The following is a 19,995-nucleotide window of genomic DNA, read 5'->3' as shown; positions in this document are numbered from 1 at the left end:
AAGTGGTGTTTAAAAACTTATATTTCATGGCTTGCATCTGTTACAGAGATCTTTTTTTCTCTCGATCACTTAGTAAAACAATTTCTCTTCCATTGTTTTATACTAAAAATAGGTAAATCTGGTTCTCTTCCTTCCTGCCTCGTCAAGTCTTCCCAGATGACACTATACTTCCAATGAGGGATCAGTGACCTTTATAAGTCTCTCCCAGGAGGTGGAGCCAGCTCTAAGTTTCTTTTGAATGTCTGAAAAAAAGTTTTTTGGTTTTTTCTTCTGGTAAATCTGCCCTCAGGCTTGACATTCTCTGGGGTTTCTTCCTGCATTAAAATTCTGTGAAGAAATCCTTTTCCAATCATGGAGATGATTAGAGAAAAAGAAACAAGTTTATCTAAATCTCTGTGGGAAAGAACTGAATAATAAAAATGGAACTAAGACATCCTTACTTTCTCCTCTTCTTCAATGATGAGTCCATTAATACATTTCAAGGCCATTCTATCACAACAGCTCTATAAAAACTTACTTTTTGCTCTTCATCTTTATAAAACACCATATTTAATTGTATTAAATACAATTTTCTACAACCCTGGATAATAGCAACGGTCTCCTTTGCAAAGAGGAAGGCGCCACCGCTGTTCTCCAGGGACAGGACAAGGCTTTTGGGTGGATTCACGTTGGAGTGATGTGAGCTTCACTGGAGTGGTGTCAGTCTTCTTGAACACTCTTAGCTCTTCTCCTCTTTGACCAGGATAAGATGGCGCCCCAGCTTGGGAACATGGGTTTTCCCACCGCCATGGCGCAAAGTGCGGCTGCCAGGCTACACTCTGAAGCCTACATTGGACGGACAGTTCTGTGCTCTGTGGACCAGCTGAAGACTTCAAGTCAGCCTTAGCCAAAGAGGCCAAAGAGGGCAGAAGGTCATCTCCTTCAGTTTGGCTCTCCTAAAATAAAGGGTCCTTAAAAGAACATCCTGAGTCTTTTCCCTTTCTTCCCTCAGAAAAAATCCCATGCTCTCATCCTATTTCAGATCCTGGGTCACATCACAACACCCATGAGGCATTAGACGCCTCCCAGGGCTCAGGAGAGACCGTCCCCACTTCAACAAAAGATCTTTCTTGGCAGCGTGTCTGATTAATACAGAAGGAGTGCTCCCCACCCGCGTGGCTCTAGGGGCCATGAGAGGCCCCCCGAAGTTCCTCCCTGCCTGACTGCCCACACCCCCATCAGAAGTGACTATTCAGATAATTATTGGGGGCAAATAACTGGTAATCTGAGGTAAACTGCTTCTTTCGTTGACCTTTGATAAAATGAAACTATCACCGCAAAATAGGAGAGGACGGATCTGATTTCCATACTGCTCAACAGATATCTAGACTGAGAGCTTCGTGTTCGTGCCTGGAGGAGCCCCACGGACAGAGGAGCCTGGCGGGCTAAAGAGTTGAACTCGACTGACCAGCTGAACAGAGACACCCCCAAGGTCCGCGGGGCTCCCCCCGGCGCCGGAGGTGAAGAGCCCGCCTGCGCTGGAGGAGACGGAGCCCGGGACCCCGTCCCCGGGCGGGCAGAAGGGGCTCTAGAGCGGGAGGCAAAGCAACCCGCTCCAGAGCGCCCCCGAGAGGCCCGGAGCCAGCAGCACAGCGGCCGGAAAACACCCAAATGCGCGGGGACGGCTCGGGTTCATGCATTTTTTATTTTTATTTTTTTCAAAAGAGGCATTTTGCTAAATATAACTAGAGATGATCTAATGTTTACATTGGAAAGACTTTTCCAAGACAACTGGGGGGAATGGGTCGGTTATCCCACAGGTTCTTGTTTGAGGTTAGGCGAGAACAGCCTCCACCATAAGGAATGCATAAGTCAGCGGGGTGACTCAGAGCCGTGAGAAGGGGTCTGGCTGAGCCCAAGCCGAGTCCCTGCAGGAGGCCGGGGCGGGGCCCGCCGCGCCCACTGGAGCCGGGAGGCGAAGGCGAGCGGCGCCGATCCCCCCGCGCGGGGGCAGGTCGGCTGCAGCCGGAGGAAGGGGGCGTCCACAAAACCACGGCCACCGGCGGGCCGCCGAGGACGCGGCTGAAGTCTGTCCTGACTGCCTGAAGTCTGCACCCGACCCTGGCCTCTCCCTCCTCACACAAAGGACCTGCGGGAAGTTTCTCTAGGAAGTTACTCAAAGTCTGTTTCAGGGGGGGGGAAAATTCTGTTTTTAAATAGAAGACACCCATTGTTCTAGGAATTCAGAATTCCTTTCAGTCTTCCTATGTATGTTCTGAGTGCACTAGCACTTCCTTCAGGGAGCCCCCCAGAGCTGATGCTGACCTTTCTGACCTGGGGACGGCCGCGCTGAGCTCGCCTGCACGCGCCCCCCTCTGTGGCTCCGGCAGGGCCCCCAGGACACCGCGGGCAGCTCGCAGCTCAAGTCCCAGCGTTTGTGCCCAACGGGGTTCGTCTCAACAAACACAAATTCATGCCATTGTGATTGCCGAGCTCCACCCCTTAAGTGTTCCTCTTGAGCATGAGAAGGTATGAGTTGCAGACTCAGCTCAGAAGCTGAAAGGATGTAATTTCTCAAGCAGTGTGACAGGCAAACTCAGTGACACGCACGTCACTGTTGCTTGAAAGTCCGTCCTCTCGACAAGCAGGGCGATCCAGGCAGCGGCTCAGGTGGATAGAAGTGTTTCACTTGAACTCAAGCCTAACTACCTATGTGTTTTCAGTATTGTTTTGTGATTATAAAACGGATACGTATTTACTGAAATGTAGGATATCTGACAAAACACAAAAACATAAATATAAAAATCTATTTTAACCTCATAAAGCGGTGCTGTTAATGTTTTAATGTATTTATCTCAGTGTTATTTGTACAGTACCCACATACACAAGCACATTTTCATGCCTTACCACTTGTGACATAATCGAGATTACAGAATACAGTATTTTGAATTATATTGCTTTCAATTTATATATTATTAATATTGTCCCATCATGTAAAATATTCCTTGAAAACATTTCAATGGCTGCATAATGTTCCAAAGAATAAATGTACCATTATATATTAACTTTTCTCTATTAATGAGTTTTTTAATTTTTCCAAACATTTTCTCTTTCAAATAATAATTTAATAAACATCTTGATACAAGAATCTTTGTCTGGTTGTTTTACTATATCCATAGATTGCTAAATGGGAAATTACTGAGTATATGGACTTTCTTTTTAGAAAGATGTATTAGTTTATATTTCTAGAAGCAGTGTGAGAGAGTATTATTTTATTATCTTGTTTTCAATACTGAATAGTATGACCTAAAAGTTCTTTATTGCTATAAGCAGTGAAAACCAGCCACTTCATTGCTGTTTCAGGCCTCACAGTTTTTAAGAGGCTTCGTTTTTCTAGGTAAAAAGCATCCTTGTGTGTATAGCACATTTCCTCACAATGTCTACGGACCGTCCTTGATTTTCACAAATGCAGCTACTTGGTGGGAACTGTGATATTCTCACTGTGGGGTTTCAGGAAACGCTCACCAGCCTGGGGCTGTGCCTGTGGAAGCAACACCCTAGAGCCCTGGCTGAAGGAAAGGGGGAAAAGGGGGTGGTGCTGAGAAGGGGGCGCTTCTCAAGGCGGGGTCCGGCCCTCAAGGGCAGTCCTGTCGCAGCTGCTGCCGCAGGAGGGCTCTGGACACGGAAAGGAGGTGCTGCGTAGTAGAAAAGAATCTTAGGGTACAGAGGTATCGAGACCAGCAGTGAACAGCTCGTCTCACTGAGGATGTTCCCGAGAGGAAAGCCTCGGGAGGATGCTGGAATCACAGAAGTCATCAAACGCTCTTATAGCCATGGGTGTCGGATGGACCTGCTCACTAGAAATGGAACAGGTCAGACCTGCCCATCTGGTGGGCAGTACTCAGCAGAAAAACATCCAGCTAGGAAGGCAGAGCGTGGTGTCCCAAGTATGAGGGGACAAGCAGATGGCTTGCTGCGGTCCAAGAAGACGGCACTCGGCACTGGAAGTTCCTTGGATGATTGCTGCTGCGTTTCCCTGACCCTGAAGGGGCATGGAGAGCTCAACACACTGTCAGCCGGAACATGAGGCTAGACAAAGGTGTCGCAACATGCAAAGATAGACCCCAGCCCTTAAGTGTGGTTTGGGGAAGGACCCGCGAAGGTAAGGTGACGCTGGATGATCTGATGATCAGGACAAGTTAGGTCAGATCTTTAAGCCTAGACATCCAGAGAAGAGGCCAGGCTTCTAGAGCTCGTGAGTAAGGACGGAGCTGGGCAAGGAGATCCTCAAGAGACTCCGTGCGTTCTTGTGGTGACCCCTAGGACTGAGGCCAGACTTTGCCTCTGGATGGGACTGTGAGGTCTCTGCTACGGGGCCTGGCAGGCTGAGATGGCGCAGAGCCAGGGATGTCATCAGAAAAGCCAAGCAGAGAGCCCTTGAGGACACCCCCAAATGAACATCGCATTTTGTTCTCACCATGCATGTTCATGAACAACTGGATGCTTCAAATGATAAACTGCAAGAGATTTATGCATGAAGGGGGGAAAAATGTATTTGTAGAGGCCTGGTGGGGAATGAACAAAAACCGCAACTGTTAAAGTAGGCTAAAAGGAATGAAATAGCAACCAGAATGAAATGTGTTCTGAAACTAGCGAGAGGGGGCTAAAAAGCAGAAGGATTTGTAGGGAAACATTTTTTTTTAAAGCCAGCTTGTAAATCAAGAGCATGAGATTAATGGTGACTTTGAAATGGTCAAGATATTGAACTGATTTTCTTAATCGGTCTTTAATAAGAGAAATGGAACCAAGCGGCCGTTTCAATTAGGAGGTAATAGAGAGTTTGCAAAAACATCCACAGCTGGTAAGAAAAACCTGGTGACCATATAAATATGCTGCTCAGCAGGTTCTGATGAGATTCATCCTTGAAGTGATGTTTGCAAATAATCTTCACAGTGGAGGGAAAGGGTTGGCAGAATGGGAAGGGGTCAGGAGACTGGGGAAAAGATGGAGGGGAAGCAGCCTGATGGGAGGGTGCCCTGTAAGCAGGCTGGTGGGGATGGGTATTAGAAAAGAGGTCTGTGAGAAATGTCTGTTGGCAGGCAGACATTCGAGCGAGCGAGTCACTACTCCGGGAAATATGCCTCAGGATAAAGTAGTTAGGAACACAGGGAAGGAATGTAGGTGGTGGTCAACATCACCATGATTTCCCACATGTCTTTATGTGTTGAAGACATAAAGACAGTTCGCCAGATTACTATGAAAGACTGTTTTGAAAGAGCTACCCTAGTTTTGAAGAGTGTAGGTTACATTATGTTCAATCCAGTAATTATTTGCCCAAGACATATTACATGCCTCCTCTGTGTTGGCGGGGGTGGAGAAGACCAAAAAAAAAAAAAAAATTACATCAAGTCCCTGCCTTTGTAGAGCTTATGAACTCCAGGAAGTACCCGAACCAAATGGGAAAATAGTGCCCAGTGGTGTAAGCTAACTTGTCAGCATGGGAGGTGCAGGCTCTGAGGGTCGGACCCAGTGACAGAGCTGCTCACGTGGACTGTCCCTGACATGAATTTCCTTCGTGTCAGGGAAGACATGCAGGAGAGGACACCTGAAATGGGCTTTAAAAGGAGGGGAGGGAAGGATCTAGGCAAAGAAGAGGGTGTGGGCTCCCCTTGCAGAGGTTAGAACAGCAGGTTGTGTGTGATGGGAGAACAGTAAAGAAGCTGATGAGAATAGAGAGCTCAGTTGGGAGGTGGGAGGTGCTCAAGTAGACAGGAAGAATGTCAAGTTGCAAAGGGTTAGAGTCCTCAAAAAAAAAAAAAAAAGCAGAGAACATGATTTGGTCAAACACAAGGAGTTATTTTGGTGTTCTTGAGTTAAGAAAGTGATGTGAGAAGAGTAAACTTACAGAAAAAGGGCCAAGAAAGAATTAATTCCACCCTGGAAAGGAAGGAGGGTTAAGTAGGAAAGCTAGAGATGAAGGGGAGTTTTGCAGGTTGAGAAATGGAGAAAAGGGTGTCCTGGTCAGACCATACACAGACACGGTATTATGGAAGTAGGTGTAAAGCTCCAGGAAGTCTCTCAGAGACAACTATCATACCAGTGGGTTACCTAGAGGGAGTGGCAGATGAGATGAGAAAGGTTACCTGCAATCCCACTGCTGGGCACACACACTGAGGAAACCAGATCTGAAAGAGACACGTGCACCCCAATGTTCATCGCAGCACTGTTTATAATACCCAGGACATGGAAGCAACCTAGATGCCCATCAGCAGACGAATGGATAAGGAAGCTGTGGTACATATACACCATGGAATATTACTCAGCCGTTAAAAAGAATTCATTTGAATCAGTTCTAATGAGATGGATGAAACTGGAGCCCATTATACAGAGTGAAGTAAGCCAGAAAGATAAAGACCAATACAGTATACTAACGCATATATATGGAATTTAGAAAGATGGTAATGATAACCCTATATGCAAAACAGAAAAAGAGACACAGATGTACAGAACAGACTTTTGGACTCTGTGGGAGAAGGCGAGGGTGGGATGTTTCGAGAGAACAGCATCGAAACATGTATATTATCTAGGGTGAAACAGATCACCAGCCCAGGCTGGATGCATGAGACAAGTGCTCGGGCCTGGTGCACTGGGAAGACCCAGAGAGATGGGATGGAGAGGGAGGTGGGAGGGGGGATCGGGATGGGGAACACATGTAAATCCATGGCTGATTCATGTCAATGTATGGCAAAAACCACTACAATATTGTAAAGTAATTAGCCTCCAACTAATAAAAATAAATGAGGAAAAAAAAAAAAAGAAAGGTTACCTGGGGCCAGATTACAGAAGGCTGACTATCCAGCCAGAGAGGGCAGACTTCACTCCAGGAAATGAGGGGCTACTGAGCAACTTCCAAAGCAGGGAGTGACAAGGCCAGAGTTATGTAGCATCGTGCAGGGCAGGCTGGAGGAAGGAAAACCATATCCAGCTAGAAAATAAAAGCTCACTTCAGGTTATTATTATTCTGTAACTACCCTTTAGCCAATCTGAAATTAAGATAATAAAGCTATAACTGAAATGTATGTTAATAATAAAGTTTACTATATGTTTTTTAAAAAAAGAAAGTAAGAGGTCCAGCTGTGTAGAACACAGGGAAGATTGGAGCAAGGACGGATGTTTAGGAGGGTATGTCTACAATATGAACATCACTTTTCCTGCCCAGAGCCTGATCTAACTACCACAGCCTCTGGCTAAATGCTTGAACTGGTCTCTGAATTAGACACCCCACACTCCTGCTACAGGGCCTTTGCACATGCTGCTCCCGCTGCCTGGATAGTTCTTTCCCCAGATGATACCCCCATCCCTTCCCACTTTCCCCCAAATATCACCTCCTCCGCGAGGCCTCCCCTGGACACTCTACCTAAAGTTATAAACCCAATGCCCCCAACATTTTCTAACTCCTTTTCCTACTTTGCTTTTCACTCATATGCATCACTTTCTAACACACAACTTATTACTAAACTGTCTCCTTCCTCTCTCACCCTCTTCACCCACGAGGCAGAGAATTTTGTTTGTTTTGTCCATTGCCACAGTCTCAGCATCTACAGAAATGGCTGAGAGCTCCAAGACGGAGAATTGGGTGATGACTCTGGGGAGCTGTACAAACGGGTCAGAGCCAAGGAAGAAACAACGAATGCACACCCTCTCCCCAGAAGCCCTGCTCTGACTCTCCTTACCAGCCCTGTCTGAAACACGGGGCTGGGTTTTATAGAAGGGAATGGAATGTTCCCTTCACTTCATAGAAGGGAATCATCTTTGAAGCATGATGTCCAACTAATCGAGACCCATTAAGTGACCTGCTAAGACCTGCCCAGTAGCTCAGTTGGTAAAAATCCGCCTGCGATGCAAGAGAACCCGGTTTGATTCCTGGGTTGGGAAGATGCCCTGGAGAAGGGACAGGCTACCCACTCCAGTATTCTTGGCTTCCCTGGTGATTCAGATAGTAAAGAATCCACTTGCAATGCTAGAGACCTCAGTTAGATCCCTGTGTTGGGAAGACCCCCTGGAGGAAGGGCATGGCAACCCACTCCAGTATCCTTGCCTGGAGAGTCCCCACGGACAGGGGAGCCTGGGGGGCTATAGTTCATGGGGCGGCAGAGTCGGACACGACTGAGCGACTTTCACACTTCACTTCACAAGCGACCTGCTATATGAAAAAATCTCAACCTTTCCTTTCCAGGATATTCCTGATGAGGTTTTCAAACATGTACTTCCCCTCTTCTCTCTTTAATTCTCCTTGATATTACTGAAAATAAAATCCATTTTAATACTGGTCAGAAATCAGTATTAGTATGTTCTATTATTCACTTTAAAAATTTATTATGAAAAGAGTCTTTTGAGGTTTCTTATGACAAATATTATAATCTACTGTTTTACAGTTTAGAAATCTCAAAGAACCTCAGATATGAGGAAACTGAAAATAAGGAATAAACAAAGATATGAGATGAGTGATATAAAGGACAGGAATGTGAACGTGAAAGTGAAAAAAAATTGAGGATAAACAAGAAATGGGTGGAGTCAAGTTTTTGCTAGTGCTGTTATAGAGAAATACTGGTAGGACTAGAGGTGAGTTGAGATCAATGCAAGAATAAACCAATGGCAGGAACAGAGACAGAGACACAGAGAACAGACATGTGAATGTGGCGAAGGAGACGAGGTCGGGATGAACTGGGGGAGCAGCAGTGACATGGAGACACCGCTGTGTGTAAAGAGCCGACTCACTGGAAAAGACCCCGACGCTGGGGAAGATTGAGGGTAGGAGACGGGGACGACACAGGATGAGGTGGTCGGGTGACAACACTGACTCAGGGGATGAGTTTGTGCAAACTCTGGGAGATAGTGAAGGACAGGGCAGCCAGGCGTGCTGCAGTCCATGGGGTCGCAGAGTCGGACATGACTGCGCGACGGAACAAGAAGAAGAATGTGTAAACCAGACAGCTAGTGGGAGGCTGCCGTAGAACCCCGAGCTGAGCCCAGAGCTCTGGTGACCCAGAGGGATGGGATGGGGGCGTGGGAGGAAGGCTCAAGAGGGCGGACATATACGTGCACACATTGCTGACTCACACTGGGAGACAGAGGAGCCTGCATGCCAATCACACTCAAATACTTTTCAAAAATGAACAAGCCAGTGGAGTTGGGGTGGAGGACAGAAAGGGCCTGCTCCTGCTCAGAGAGGGACAAGAGAGGAGCTGCAGGGAGGCTTTGCAAAAGTGCTCAGCATCTCCGCATCCATCTGGAAATATGTGGTCCAGATGGTTAAGGACACAGAAAGTGTGTGTGGAAGGAACTGGGAGGCTGGACAGACATTAGCAATTAGCAGCTTTGGGGAACGGAGAGACTGACATGATGGCCTTTCACACGAGTGAAGCAGTAAGAATCCGTCTTTACACACAAGACTATGGTCAATATCACCCTTTGCCTTTCTTCGAGTCAGCTTTTTCTAAAACCACGTTTCTACCCCAACAGGTGAGTTTGGAAATTCAGAGCTATTCTTTTAACTTCTTCTCTTACCTTTTCTGGTTCAAGGTTATTTCAAAGCCCTGGGGTCTGACAGTGGTGAGGAGGGGTGGTGTCTCTTCAGGCTCACCACCCTAGTGCCCTTCTCAGCGGAGACGAGGACAGTGAAGAGTCTCACCACCCGTATTTGCTGGGGAACTGTTCCTTCTGAGGCACTTCTAACACAGAAATACCCAAAACTGTATCCCTTGTGACACCAACCATCCGAGAGCATCTTTTTTTAGTTTGAGAGAAATTGCCTTTCTCTTCAAACTTTATTCTCAGAGCAATGGGTTTAGGCTTCTGGGAAAAAACACAGAAAAGAAAAAAACCTCCCCTGAGATGAAGAAAGTACTCCCTTGAAAGGGGAAGGAGATGGGGGCAGAATATAGAGAGAAAGTATGAAAATTAAACATTATCGTGCCACTTACAAAGCCTCTCCAGTTCAAGAATAAATTAACAGTAACCGATCTAATGAAAGTAATCAGCTTACTTCAGTTTCTCTCTTGGTGTGGTCAGTGGGAAGTCTCTGCCCACATCCCTTTTCAGAAAAGGACTTGCCCCAGCTCTCAGCTCCCGGGGTGATCCTGTTGCAAAGGGCCTCTGCACCCAAGAACATGCCTTTTCTGGGCAGCCTGCATCCAGTGATGGAGGGGGCAGGGCCTGGCCAGGAGCCATTTCAGCTCAACATGGGAGGTGCGTGCCCCAGACCTCCCCGTGGATGAGTTGATGCTTCACAGATCTCCCTCACAGTTCTAATGTCTTTCTGCCCAATTTTGCTTCAGCCCCTTACCTTCCACAGGTGTTTGTCTCAAAAAAAAAAAAAAAAAAAAAAAAGCCTGCACACTCAAATCCACCTCCGCATCTGCTTCCAGAGAAGCCAGCCTACAGCAGTGCCTCCGGGAGTGGTCCCAGAAAGTACATCAGTAACACGGGATTTGGGAGCCACGTCCCGAGTCACCGGCAGGCAATGAGAACCCAGCTGCTGATAGACGGACACGGGCACCCTCTGGCCCAAGGTGACAGTCCCAAGGGACACGTAGGACTTATAAGGACAATGGGATTGTGTGAATTTTGCTAAGAGCCACTGTACACCAGGCCTTCCCTAGTGGCTCAGACGGTAAAGAATCTGTCTACAATGCAGGAGACCTGGGTTCCATCTCTGGGCTGGGAAGATCCCCTGGAAAGGTGGGTGGCAACCCACTCCAGTATTCTTGCCTGGAGAATTCCATGGACAGAGGAACCTGGTGGGCTACAGTCCATGGGGCTGGAAGAGTTGTACATGACTGACAGCTAATACTTTCACTGATACAAAAAGCATAATGAAAAGCTGCAGGCAATTGCTAGGCCATAGAAAAGTCAGATACAAACATCAGAGGATCTCCCTGACCATTAATAAATAGGCTGCACGTCCTGCAGCCGAGGCGAAACTCAGGAGTAACCCTAGTGCTGATCTCCAGAAACCGTCAAACACCTCGCCAAGCAGACCTGCGACTTGTTGGGGGAAAGGAGACACTGACACTGGGGACGGGAATATCTGGGAAGATTCCCCTGAAGACGTTGAATCTCCGGAATCCTGGGGTGACCAGCTGTCCTGATTTTCAGTGACTGAGCGGTTTCCTGGGAGCTGGGACTTTTTGTGCCAAAGGTTCAGCAGTCCTGGGCAAACCAGGACTCACCTTTGTCCTCTGTGCTGGGCTTAGTCATGTCTGACTCTTTGCAACTCCCCTGAATTCTCTGCGGTCACTTCCCTCTTGCTTGGAATCAATACAGACACCACTGCCCACCTTCAAGACAGCATATGCCCTACTCAAGATCTACCCACACCTCTCCTTCTGGCTACTAGGCTTCTAAGTAGGATTAAGTCACAGCATAATCACCCTGGGACATGCTGGGCCTGATAGGGAATAAAGGGACTTCACTCCAAAGAAGCTGCAAGGCCTAGCCAACATCCACTGGCAGATGCAAGGCAGTACCAGTTCTGGGTTCTGAGGCTGTGTGACTGAGCAGAGCTGGGACATGAGATCAGATGAGGCAGAGTTTATTGATTTGGGAGCATACTTCAGAGATACAGGATTTACAACCCGGCAAGAACCCGAGGAGATGATGTCTAGCAGGGTACCTAGAAGCATGAAAAAGCAATGGCCCATCTACTAAGTGAAGCTGGAATGCCAGAATGTCCTGGAATATAGAGGAACAAAGAATTAAGGGCTTAGGGATATGGGCATATCAAATACGACATAATTCTGTATTATGTGAGGCCTGAAAACGAAAAAGGCGATACCATGTATCAAGGTGATGCTACTGAGGCATGGCCTCAGTATCTGCTAGGAATGTGGTAGCGGGGAGCTCTGGCATCACCACACATGGAGTGGGAGAGCACCCCTCCGCCCCACGACAGAACCCCACATTCTCTTGTCCAGTCACCAAGTCATCCAACTCTATGACCACATGGGCTGCCGCATGTCAGGCTCCTTTGTCCTCCACTGTCCCGAAGTTCGCTCAAATTCACGTCCACTTTGTTGATGCTATCTAACCATCTCAGCCTCCGCTGCCCCCTTCTCCTCTTCAATCTTTCCCAGCATCAGGGTCTTTTCTAATGACTTGGCTTTCTGCATCAGGTGGCCAAAGTATTGGAGCTTCGGCATCAGTCTTTCCAGTGAATATTCAGGGTTGATTTCCTTGCTGGCTAACGGACTCTCAAGACTCCTCCAGCACCATAGTTTGAAGGCATCAGTTCTTCGGCACTCGGCCTTCTTTATGGTCCAACTCTCACACGTGTACATGACTACTGGAAAAATCAAAGCTTTGACTATAAGACCTTTGTTGGGAAAGTGATGTCTCTGCTTTTTAACATGCTGTTTGGTTTGTCATAACTTTCCAAGGAGCAGGCATCTTTTAATTTTGCTGCAGTCACCATCCACAGTGACTTGGGAGCCTAAGGACATGAAAGCTGTCACTACTTCCACTTTCCCCTCCTATTTTCCATGAAGTGATGGGACTGGAGGTCATGATCTCAGTTTTTTGAATGTTGAGTTTCAAGCACCTTTTTCACTCTCCTCTTTCACCCTCATCATTATGTGAGAATCCTACATAATAAAGGCCAAGTGTGCAAATGCCTAGCAAGCCAGGTGGAGGAAGTTATCCTAATGAACAGCCAGGTAGCAGTAGCAGCCAAGGGGGCCTGCAGAGTGTTACGGAGAAGATTACAGGAGTCCCTGTGATCTTACAGGACCACCAGCGGCAGCATGTCCTGGGAACTCTTAGAAATGCAATTCCTCAGGTCTCTTCCCTGACCGACTCAATCAGAAACTCTGCAGGCGGGACCCAGAAATCTGAGTTTTAACTAGCTCTCTGGGTGATTCTAATGCAAGCTGAAGTTTGAGAACCTCTGAGTTAACAGAACACAGGTAAATCAAGACGATCTTTGAAAGCAGGAATATGCCTGGAAACCCAGAAAGTCGGCACGTGCTAGAAAGTCCTCTACATTTTAGAAAAGCCTTTGTTTCCTCTTTAGCCAATACAACAATGGGAGAGTTTATAGAGAAGTCACAGCTTAAGTCCCTATGTCCTGCACATTTCTACTTAGAAAATCCAAATTTTAGGGAGTCAGCAACTGTGAGCTCTGAGCAATGAACAGTTCTGCCCAGCAAAGCAGCGTTTGGTTTGCTCTGAGCTGAGAAATGCAGGTCAAAAGCATCAGTCCCACACGGCACCTCTGGGCTTTACCATCAGTAAGTAGGAGGAGGAGAAGTGTTTAGAAGCAGGGAGGCAGACTGTGGACAAAAAGGTTGGGATGTTCTTAATCACGATTCATGAACTAAAGCCAAGTTGGAAACCCAGGTGGCACTGGTTAAGAATCTGAATGCAAACACAAGAGGTGCGAGGTAGATCCCTGAGCTGAGAAGATCCCCTGGAGGAGAAAATGGCACACCACGCCAGTATTCTTGCCTGGAAAATTCCACGGCAGAGAAGCCTAGCCGGCTACAGTCCACAGGGCCTCAAAAAGTCAAACACGACTGAGCGTGTGCATGCACACACATACACAGACACACACACATTAGACTAGAATGTCAAGGGCTAAAGTTTGAGATATGAATTATTTTCTGGATGATTTTCCATCTAATTTCTCTAGAGCTTTTTCGCAGCAATTTCAGGTTGTAGAAGAGATTTTTTCCCCGTATGTTTTACTTCTTGGTAAAAGCATAAATCTCAAGGCTTTTCCCAGAACCTCTGGGGAGAAGAAATTCAGAGGCAAAAACATCCGATTACAAGAGTTCATGATTCTGTTATCTAAACATGAACAATCATCATACCCAATTTTTTTGACTCCTAATTTGAATTCTTCTCCAAACCAACTATTTGTGTAGAGTATGTCTGCACTTTTGTTTACTGGCTATTTCCTATCCATTCAACACCCAACTGAAATATAACATGTTCACCTTTGCTGTTCTGACTTCATTCCAACAGTTTTGACATTCTGGGAAGTGTGCAGGTATGCACTTACCTGTCTCGGGGCAACACGGCCATGATTTCAGAGAACGAAGGCTGAGAAAGAGCCAAAGCTATTCGGGAGTAACGATATGATGGAAGGACAGACAGGCGTGGCGGGGAAGACCAATGACAGTCGGAAGGACAGACAGGCGTGGCGGGGAAGACCGACGACAGTCGGAAGATGGCAGCTCCGGTTTCTGATGTCTCTCTGTCCTGCGTGCAGTTAGAGACGGTCTGTGTCAGCAATGTACAGGTGGCACCAGCTTGCAGGTGCCAACTGGGTATGTCCCTTCCCAACTGAGTCTCCAGTCCATGAGCATGGTAAGTTTCTCTATTTATTTAGGTTTTCTTTGATGTCTTTCATCAGCATTTTATAATTTTCATCACTGAGACCCTATATAGGTTTCATGTAATTTACACCTAAGTATTTCATTTTCTTTGGCACAATGGCTCATGCTTTCCTCTACGTTGCTGAACATACAGAGTGTATTTATAATACTGGTTTAATGATCTTTCTTTATCCTCTAGGTCAGAGGTTAGCTAACTATGGGTCAAATCCAGCCTGCAATATGACCCATGAGCTAAGAATGACTTTACATTTTTAAAGGACTGTAGAAAAAAAAAAAAACAAAAAAAACCATCATTAGCAGCCAGGGAAATTAAAAATCAGTGAGATATCACTTCGTATCTACTAGGATGGCCATAATCAAACAGAGCAGATGACAACAAGCGTTGGTAAGAATGTGGACAGACTGAAACCCTCAAACACGGGGGGGAGGAATGTAAATGGTGCAGCAGCTTTGGCGAGCAGCCTGGCAGTTCCTCAGAAGGCTCAGTCAGTCTCCACATGATCTAGCAGTTCCACTCCTGGGTATATGCGGAAGAAAAATAACACATATGTTCACACAAAGACTTGTACATGAATAATGCATAATTCTTTCCAGAAAGTAGGAACAACCCAAGTGTTCCTCAACTGAGGAATGGACAAATGTGGAATATCCATACAATGGAATATTATTCAGCAATAAAAATAAATGAATGATAAATGCTGGAGCATGATTGAACTTTGAGCACATTATGCCAAGTGAAAGAAGCCTACATATCATGTGATTCTATTTACAAGTAATGTCCACAATAGGCCAACTCACAGAGGTAGAAAGTAGACTGGTGTTGCCGGGGATTGGGAAGGGGAAGGGGGACGGGCGCAAGGAGCCAATAGGAGTGGGCTTCTTTCTGGGGCAATGAAAATATTCTAAAATTGACTTTGATGATGATTACAAAATTCTCTGAATAACTAAAAAGCATTGACTTTTAGAATTTAAGAGTATGAGAATTATGGTATCTCAATAAAATGTTTCTTTTAAAGTGGTTCCTATTTTGAGACTTAACAGATCAGTAAAGCATCCATCCCTAAAATAATACAGAAATGCCAACTTAAAAAAAATTAAGAACATATTAAAATTTATCATCTAGCACTAATACCATTTCATAAAAGAGGGGACATTTTAACACCTAAAGACTAATCAGGAATGAAGAACAGTTTTTAAATGGAAGAAATTCAGTTTCATTTAAAAAGTATTAAGTAATTTTCACAAGCAATTACAATAATATTTAACTTATCATGTTTTAAAAAATACTTATAGTATTGCTTGAAGTATAAAAGCACTCCTGTTGCTACTGTTAAAATCATTTTTAAAAAAGGACTCCAGTACAGAAATTTACTACTATGAAAGATGTTCTTTAAATCTTGAGTTTTATAGTCATGTAATTAGGCTATTAATCTTTATATGTATTTTAATCATACTTGATTTATCAATAATGAAAACAAAAAAGTTTAGTTGATAAAAACTTTATTCAAAACACATCAAGAACCACATAGTTCAAAACTGCAAAAATAAAAGACAATTTCTGGTAACTTAAAAATAAAGAGCATCTAAAAACAACCACGTTAACATCTACTATTTATAACACAATCTCAAAGCCAAAGCTAATCACCGTGTTTCTGTATCGCGATGCGTTTGCGCTAGAATCCTTCTCCTCACCTCACTACCTGAAGCAGCCCCTTCAGTTTTAACAGTTAAAATATAACCTGGGTATTTTCTGTATACTATTGATCTCTTCCATACTGAAAAATTAAAATAGTTCAAATGATTAGAAACTAATTTTCACTTTAAAAAAAGAACAGGTTAGTAAAACATTTCTTTTGAAAACAATGGGTGGATTAGTATTCTCAATTGAGCTACACAAGAACATATTTCTACTTGAGGACTCTCCAGATTATTCACTATGCATTTTTATATATATATATAGTATAAGACATTTGAAAATAGCTTTTCATCTTTTTTTTTTTTTTGGTCAAGATTCACACCACCCAGGTGTTGTGAAACAGCAGAATTAACCCCAGTTTATAAGGGGAGAATCAAGGCACCATAGTGAGATCTCACCAGGGCCAGAGTGAGACCTCATTTATCTTCTGACTTCTTATATCCACAGCCAGATTCCTCTTCCTGGAGGACATTAATTTGTTCAAGGATGGAAGTAAGCGATGTGGGAAATATTGTGGGAGAACTAGTTTTGGCTCTGTAGATAAAAAGTTCACAGCGTGGACAAAGTAGAGAGGACAATTTCAGTGTGAAAGGGGTTAATGAGAAGAAAGTTAAAACCAGGGTACAGACTCTATTCAGACAGAGATCACTTTTCAGACATAAAAATAGCAAAACAAGGATAGGAAAAAATAAGAGCTATAGAGTTTCTCACTTCTAAGCCAAGGGGCTTTTACAAAATCACTTTATAAGTAGGAGCTCTCTTGAAGACAACCCTTAAGCATCTTACTCTCCCCGTGCTCCATAAAACTCCGGTGAGGTGGAGAGCACTAACTTTTTACTAGGGATGCGAGTGAGAAGTAAGGAAGTTAAGAGGCTAACACCACAGGGAGAACAAATAGGCTGGAGCAGATGTAACGTCTTAAAGCTTTGGCTTAGAAATAGAACCAGAAGGTAAAGGATAAACAGGAGCTTTTCTGGATGGACAAGTGGAATAATCTAAGGATCCAGTAACACCACCACCTACTTAACATTTTTCTACAAAGAACTTGGAATTTCAAGTACATAGTGAAACCTAAGATGACAAATGTTCTTCTGGGAATTGAAATGCTCAGTTGAAGGGAATATAGCAGTAAGATCTCATAAGACCACATGAAAAAACAGAGGCATTAATAAGCCACAGTGTGCATTTAGGACAAAATAATGCTGCCTGCAGCTAAAATATGATGGACATGGAGCCAGCAACATGACTTCTGAGAGGAATTTAATTTAGCTTGATCAATGAGTTAGGGTGGGTTAAAGAGAAAAAAGAAAAAGAAAAGCTGGTCAATATTGGCAAGAATAATGAAACCTAAAACAATGGTGCCCATGCATTTGGGAATCAATGGAGCTCCGGGCTTTATAAACCCACTGTGAGTCATTAAGGGGCATTACGGATGCCTGAAACACATTCCCAACCCCTGGAGGAGACACATGAGACACTGATTCATGGCTGTCAGACATACTTGCAGCAGGATAGGCCACAGCTCTAAGCCAGTGCAGCAAATCTGATGCTCTGGATTCCCAAGGGGTTTCCCCTGCATCTCCTCCAATCACCTTTACACTTCAATCCTGGGCCACAGTAGTAAATGCAACCGTTCAGGCCACGACATCAGGGGTCCTGCTGGGCCACGGGCAACCTGATCATAAAATCTTTAAATGGTAGTGCTGGGAGAAACCTCAGAAGGCAACTGGTCAGTCTCCCACCTCTAGAAGGAGTGAAACATTGAAACATCTCAGCTGGTTTTTGTTTGCTGAAGATTGTTTGGGATCGCAGTTGTAATCCAGTAATAATTTCAAGTCCATTAGTCTATCTCCTTGGGTCTAAATGACCTGTGAGTATGTGTGTGCATGCATGTGTGTGTGTGTGCGCGCGTGCATGCACTCAGTAAATGATACGCCTCCTCTATAAACCGTATGCAAGTGGCAACTGTAGACAACACAGCTCTAGAATGCCAGTCCTGGAGGACACGGCCCGGCTGGCCTGTAACTCATGCAGGTGCTGCCGTTTTCCATAAATGTTCACAACATCTGAAACTTAGGCATTTATCCTTACACCTCACAGCTAGAGGTGACAGATACTGCATATAACTAAAACTTCTGGATCACAACAAACTGTGGAAAATTCTGAAAGAGGTGGGAATACCAGACCACCTGACCTGCCTCTTGAGAAACCTGTATGCAGGTCAGGAAGCAACAGTTAGAACTGGACATGGAACAACAGACTGGTTCCAAATAGGAAAAGGAGTACATCAAGGTTGTATATTGTCACCCTGCTTATTTATCTTATATGCAGAGTACGTCATGAGAAATGCTGGGTTGGAAGAAGCACAAGCTGGAATCAAGATTGCCGGGAGAAATATCAATAACTTCAGATATGCAGGAAGAGAAGAAGAACAGAAAGCCTCTTGATGAAACTGAAAGAGGAGAATGAAAAAGTTGGCTTAAAACTAAACATTCAGAAAACTAAGGCCATGGCATCTGGTCCCATCACTTCATGGCAAATAGATGGGGAAACAGTGGAAACAGTGACAGACTATTTTTTGGGGCTCCAAAATCACTGCAGACGGTGACTGCAGCCATCAAATTAAAAGATGCTTACTCCTTGGAAGAAAAGCTATGACCAAACTAGACAGCATATTTAAAAGCAGAGACATTACTTTGCCAACAAAGGTCCGTCTAGTCAAAGTTATTGTTTTTCCAGTGGTCGTGTATGGATGTGAGAGTTGAACTATAAAGAAAGCTGAGTGCTGAAGAATTGATGCTTTTGAACTGTGGTGTTGGAGAAGACTCTTGAGAGTCCCTTGGACTGCAAGGAGATCCAACCAGTCCATCCTAAAGGAGATCAGTCCTTGGTGTTTATTGGAAGGACTGATGCTGAAGCTGCAACTCCAATACTTTGGCCACCTGATGTGAAGAACTGACTCACTGGAAAAGACCCTGATACTGGGAAAGACTGAAGGCGGGAAAAGGAGACAACAGAGGATGAGATGGTTGGATGGCATTACTGACTCGATGGACATGGGTTTGAGTAAACTCTGGGAGTTGGTGATGGGCAGGGAGGCCTGGCGTGCTGCAGTCCACGGGGATGCAGAGTTGGACATGATTGAGTGACTGAACCAAACTTTTGGTGAGGGCGATAAGTAGGTATGTAATTTGATATACATCATGGCCTTATCCCCCAAACACTGACTAGAATATTCTGGGGCAATGGACCAATGGAAGGGATTTATTCCCAATCTATGGCATGGAGAATCCTTTTCTTTGTCAATGGTGGTTTCCCTTCTCCTTGAAATACAGAAGGAACTTCTACATCATAGTCTCAATTGATAATGTTTGATAAAAAGATGCATAGTGTCATCTGAATTGCTGGCATTCTCTTTATTCTAGTCTACTCAGTTCCAAATGTCCACAGTCAAACAAACATGACTAGAGAATACCTACCCTAATAAATGGAAATACAGTGGATATAAACTTAATACTTTATATATTTTGGCCATTGAGACCAAAAGGCTTCTGAACCTACTTCTAACCTTTTTGCAGAAATAATGCTAAAGTATTATTTAAAAAAATGCTACAGCAAGATAATAAAATGGGCCTGAAACAGATGTTTGCAGATGTGAGGGTTTTCTTGCACGTGTGAACTCCAAAATGTTTTTCAACTGCGGATTTTAAGTGGGCTTCTCCCCTCTGTCTTTCTCTGTCTCTGATGCACACACACACATGCACACACACACACACACCCATCCCAAGAAGGAAAAGGCTGTCACTAATGAGAAATGCCATCAGGTGGCTGACTTTAGAGCAGTGAATACAGTGCATCCCAGTGGGAAGGTGTGGTAACAAGGAATCCTTAAGAAATTCCATTATGTTGAATGTAATTTCTCCA

The 19,995-nt window shown here is 44.8% G+C and overlaps 1 protein-coding gene across 1 annotated transcript in view; it reads right to left on the bottom strand.

Annotated features, from left to right (window-relative positions):
* Positions 1-14,862: 14,862 nt before the first annotated feature.
* Positions 14,863-19,995, bottom strand: part of NECTIN3 (nectin cell adhesion molecule 3) — a 133,388-nt gene continuing 128,255 nt past the window's right edge. Inside the window, exon 8 of the mRNA XM_043893134.1 lies at positions 14,863-14,892. Coding sequence (XP_043749069.1) covers positions 14,878-14,892 — 15 coding nt within the window. The 3' untranslated portion in view covers positions 14,863-14,877. The remainder of the gene's footprint in view (positions 14,893-19,995) is intronic.

The sequence above is a fragment of the Cervus elaphus genome, chromosome 31 (genome assembly GCF_910594005.1).
Source record: "Cervus elaphus chromosome 31, mCerEla1.1, whole genome shotgun sequence".
Lineage (NCBI taxonomy): Eukaryota > Metazoa > Chordata > Mammalia > Artiodactyla > Cervidae > Cervus > Cervus elaphus.
The sequence above is the reverse complement of the archived record's forward strand: the minus strand, read 5'-3'. Positions and strand labels throughout refer to the sequence as shown.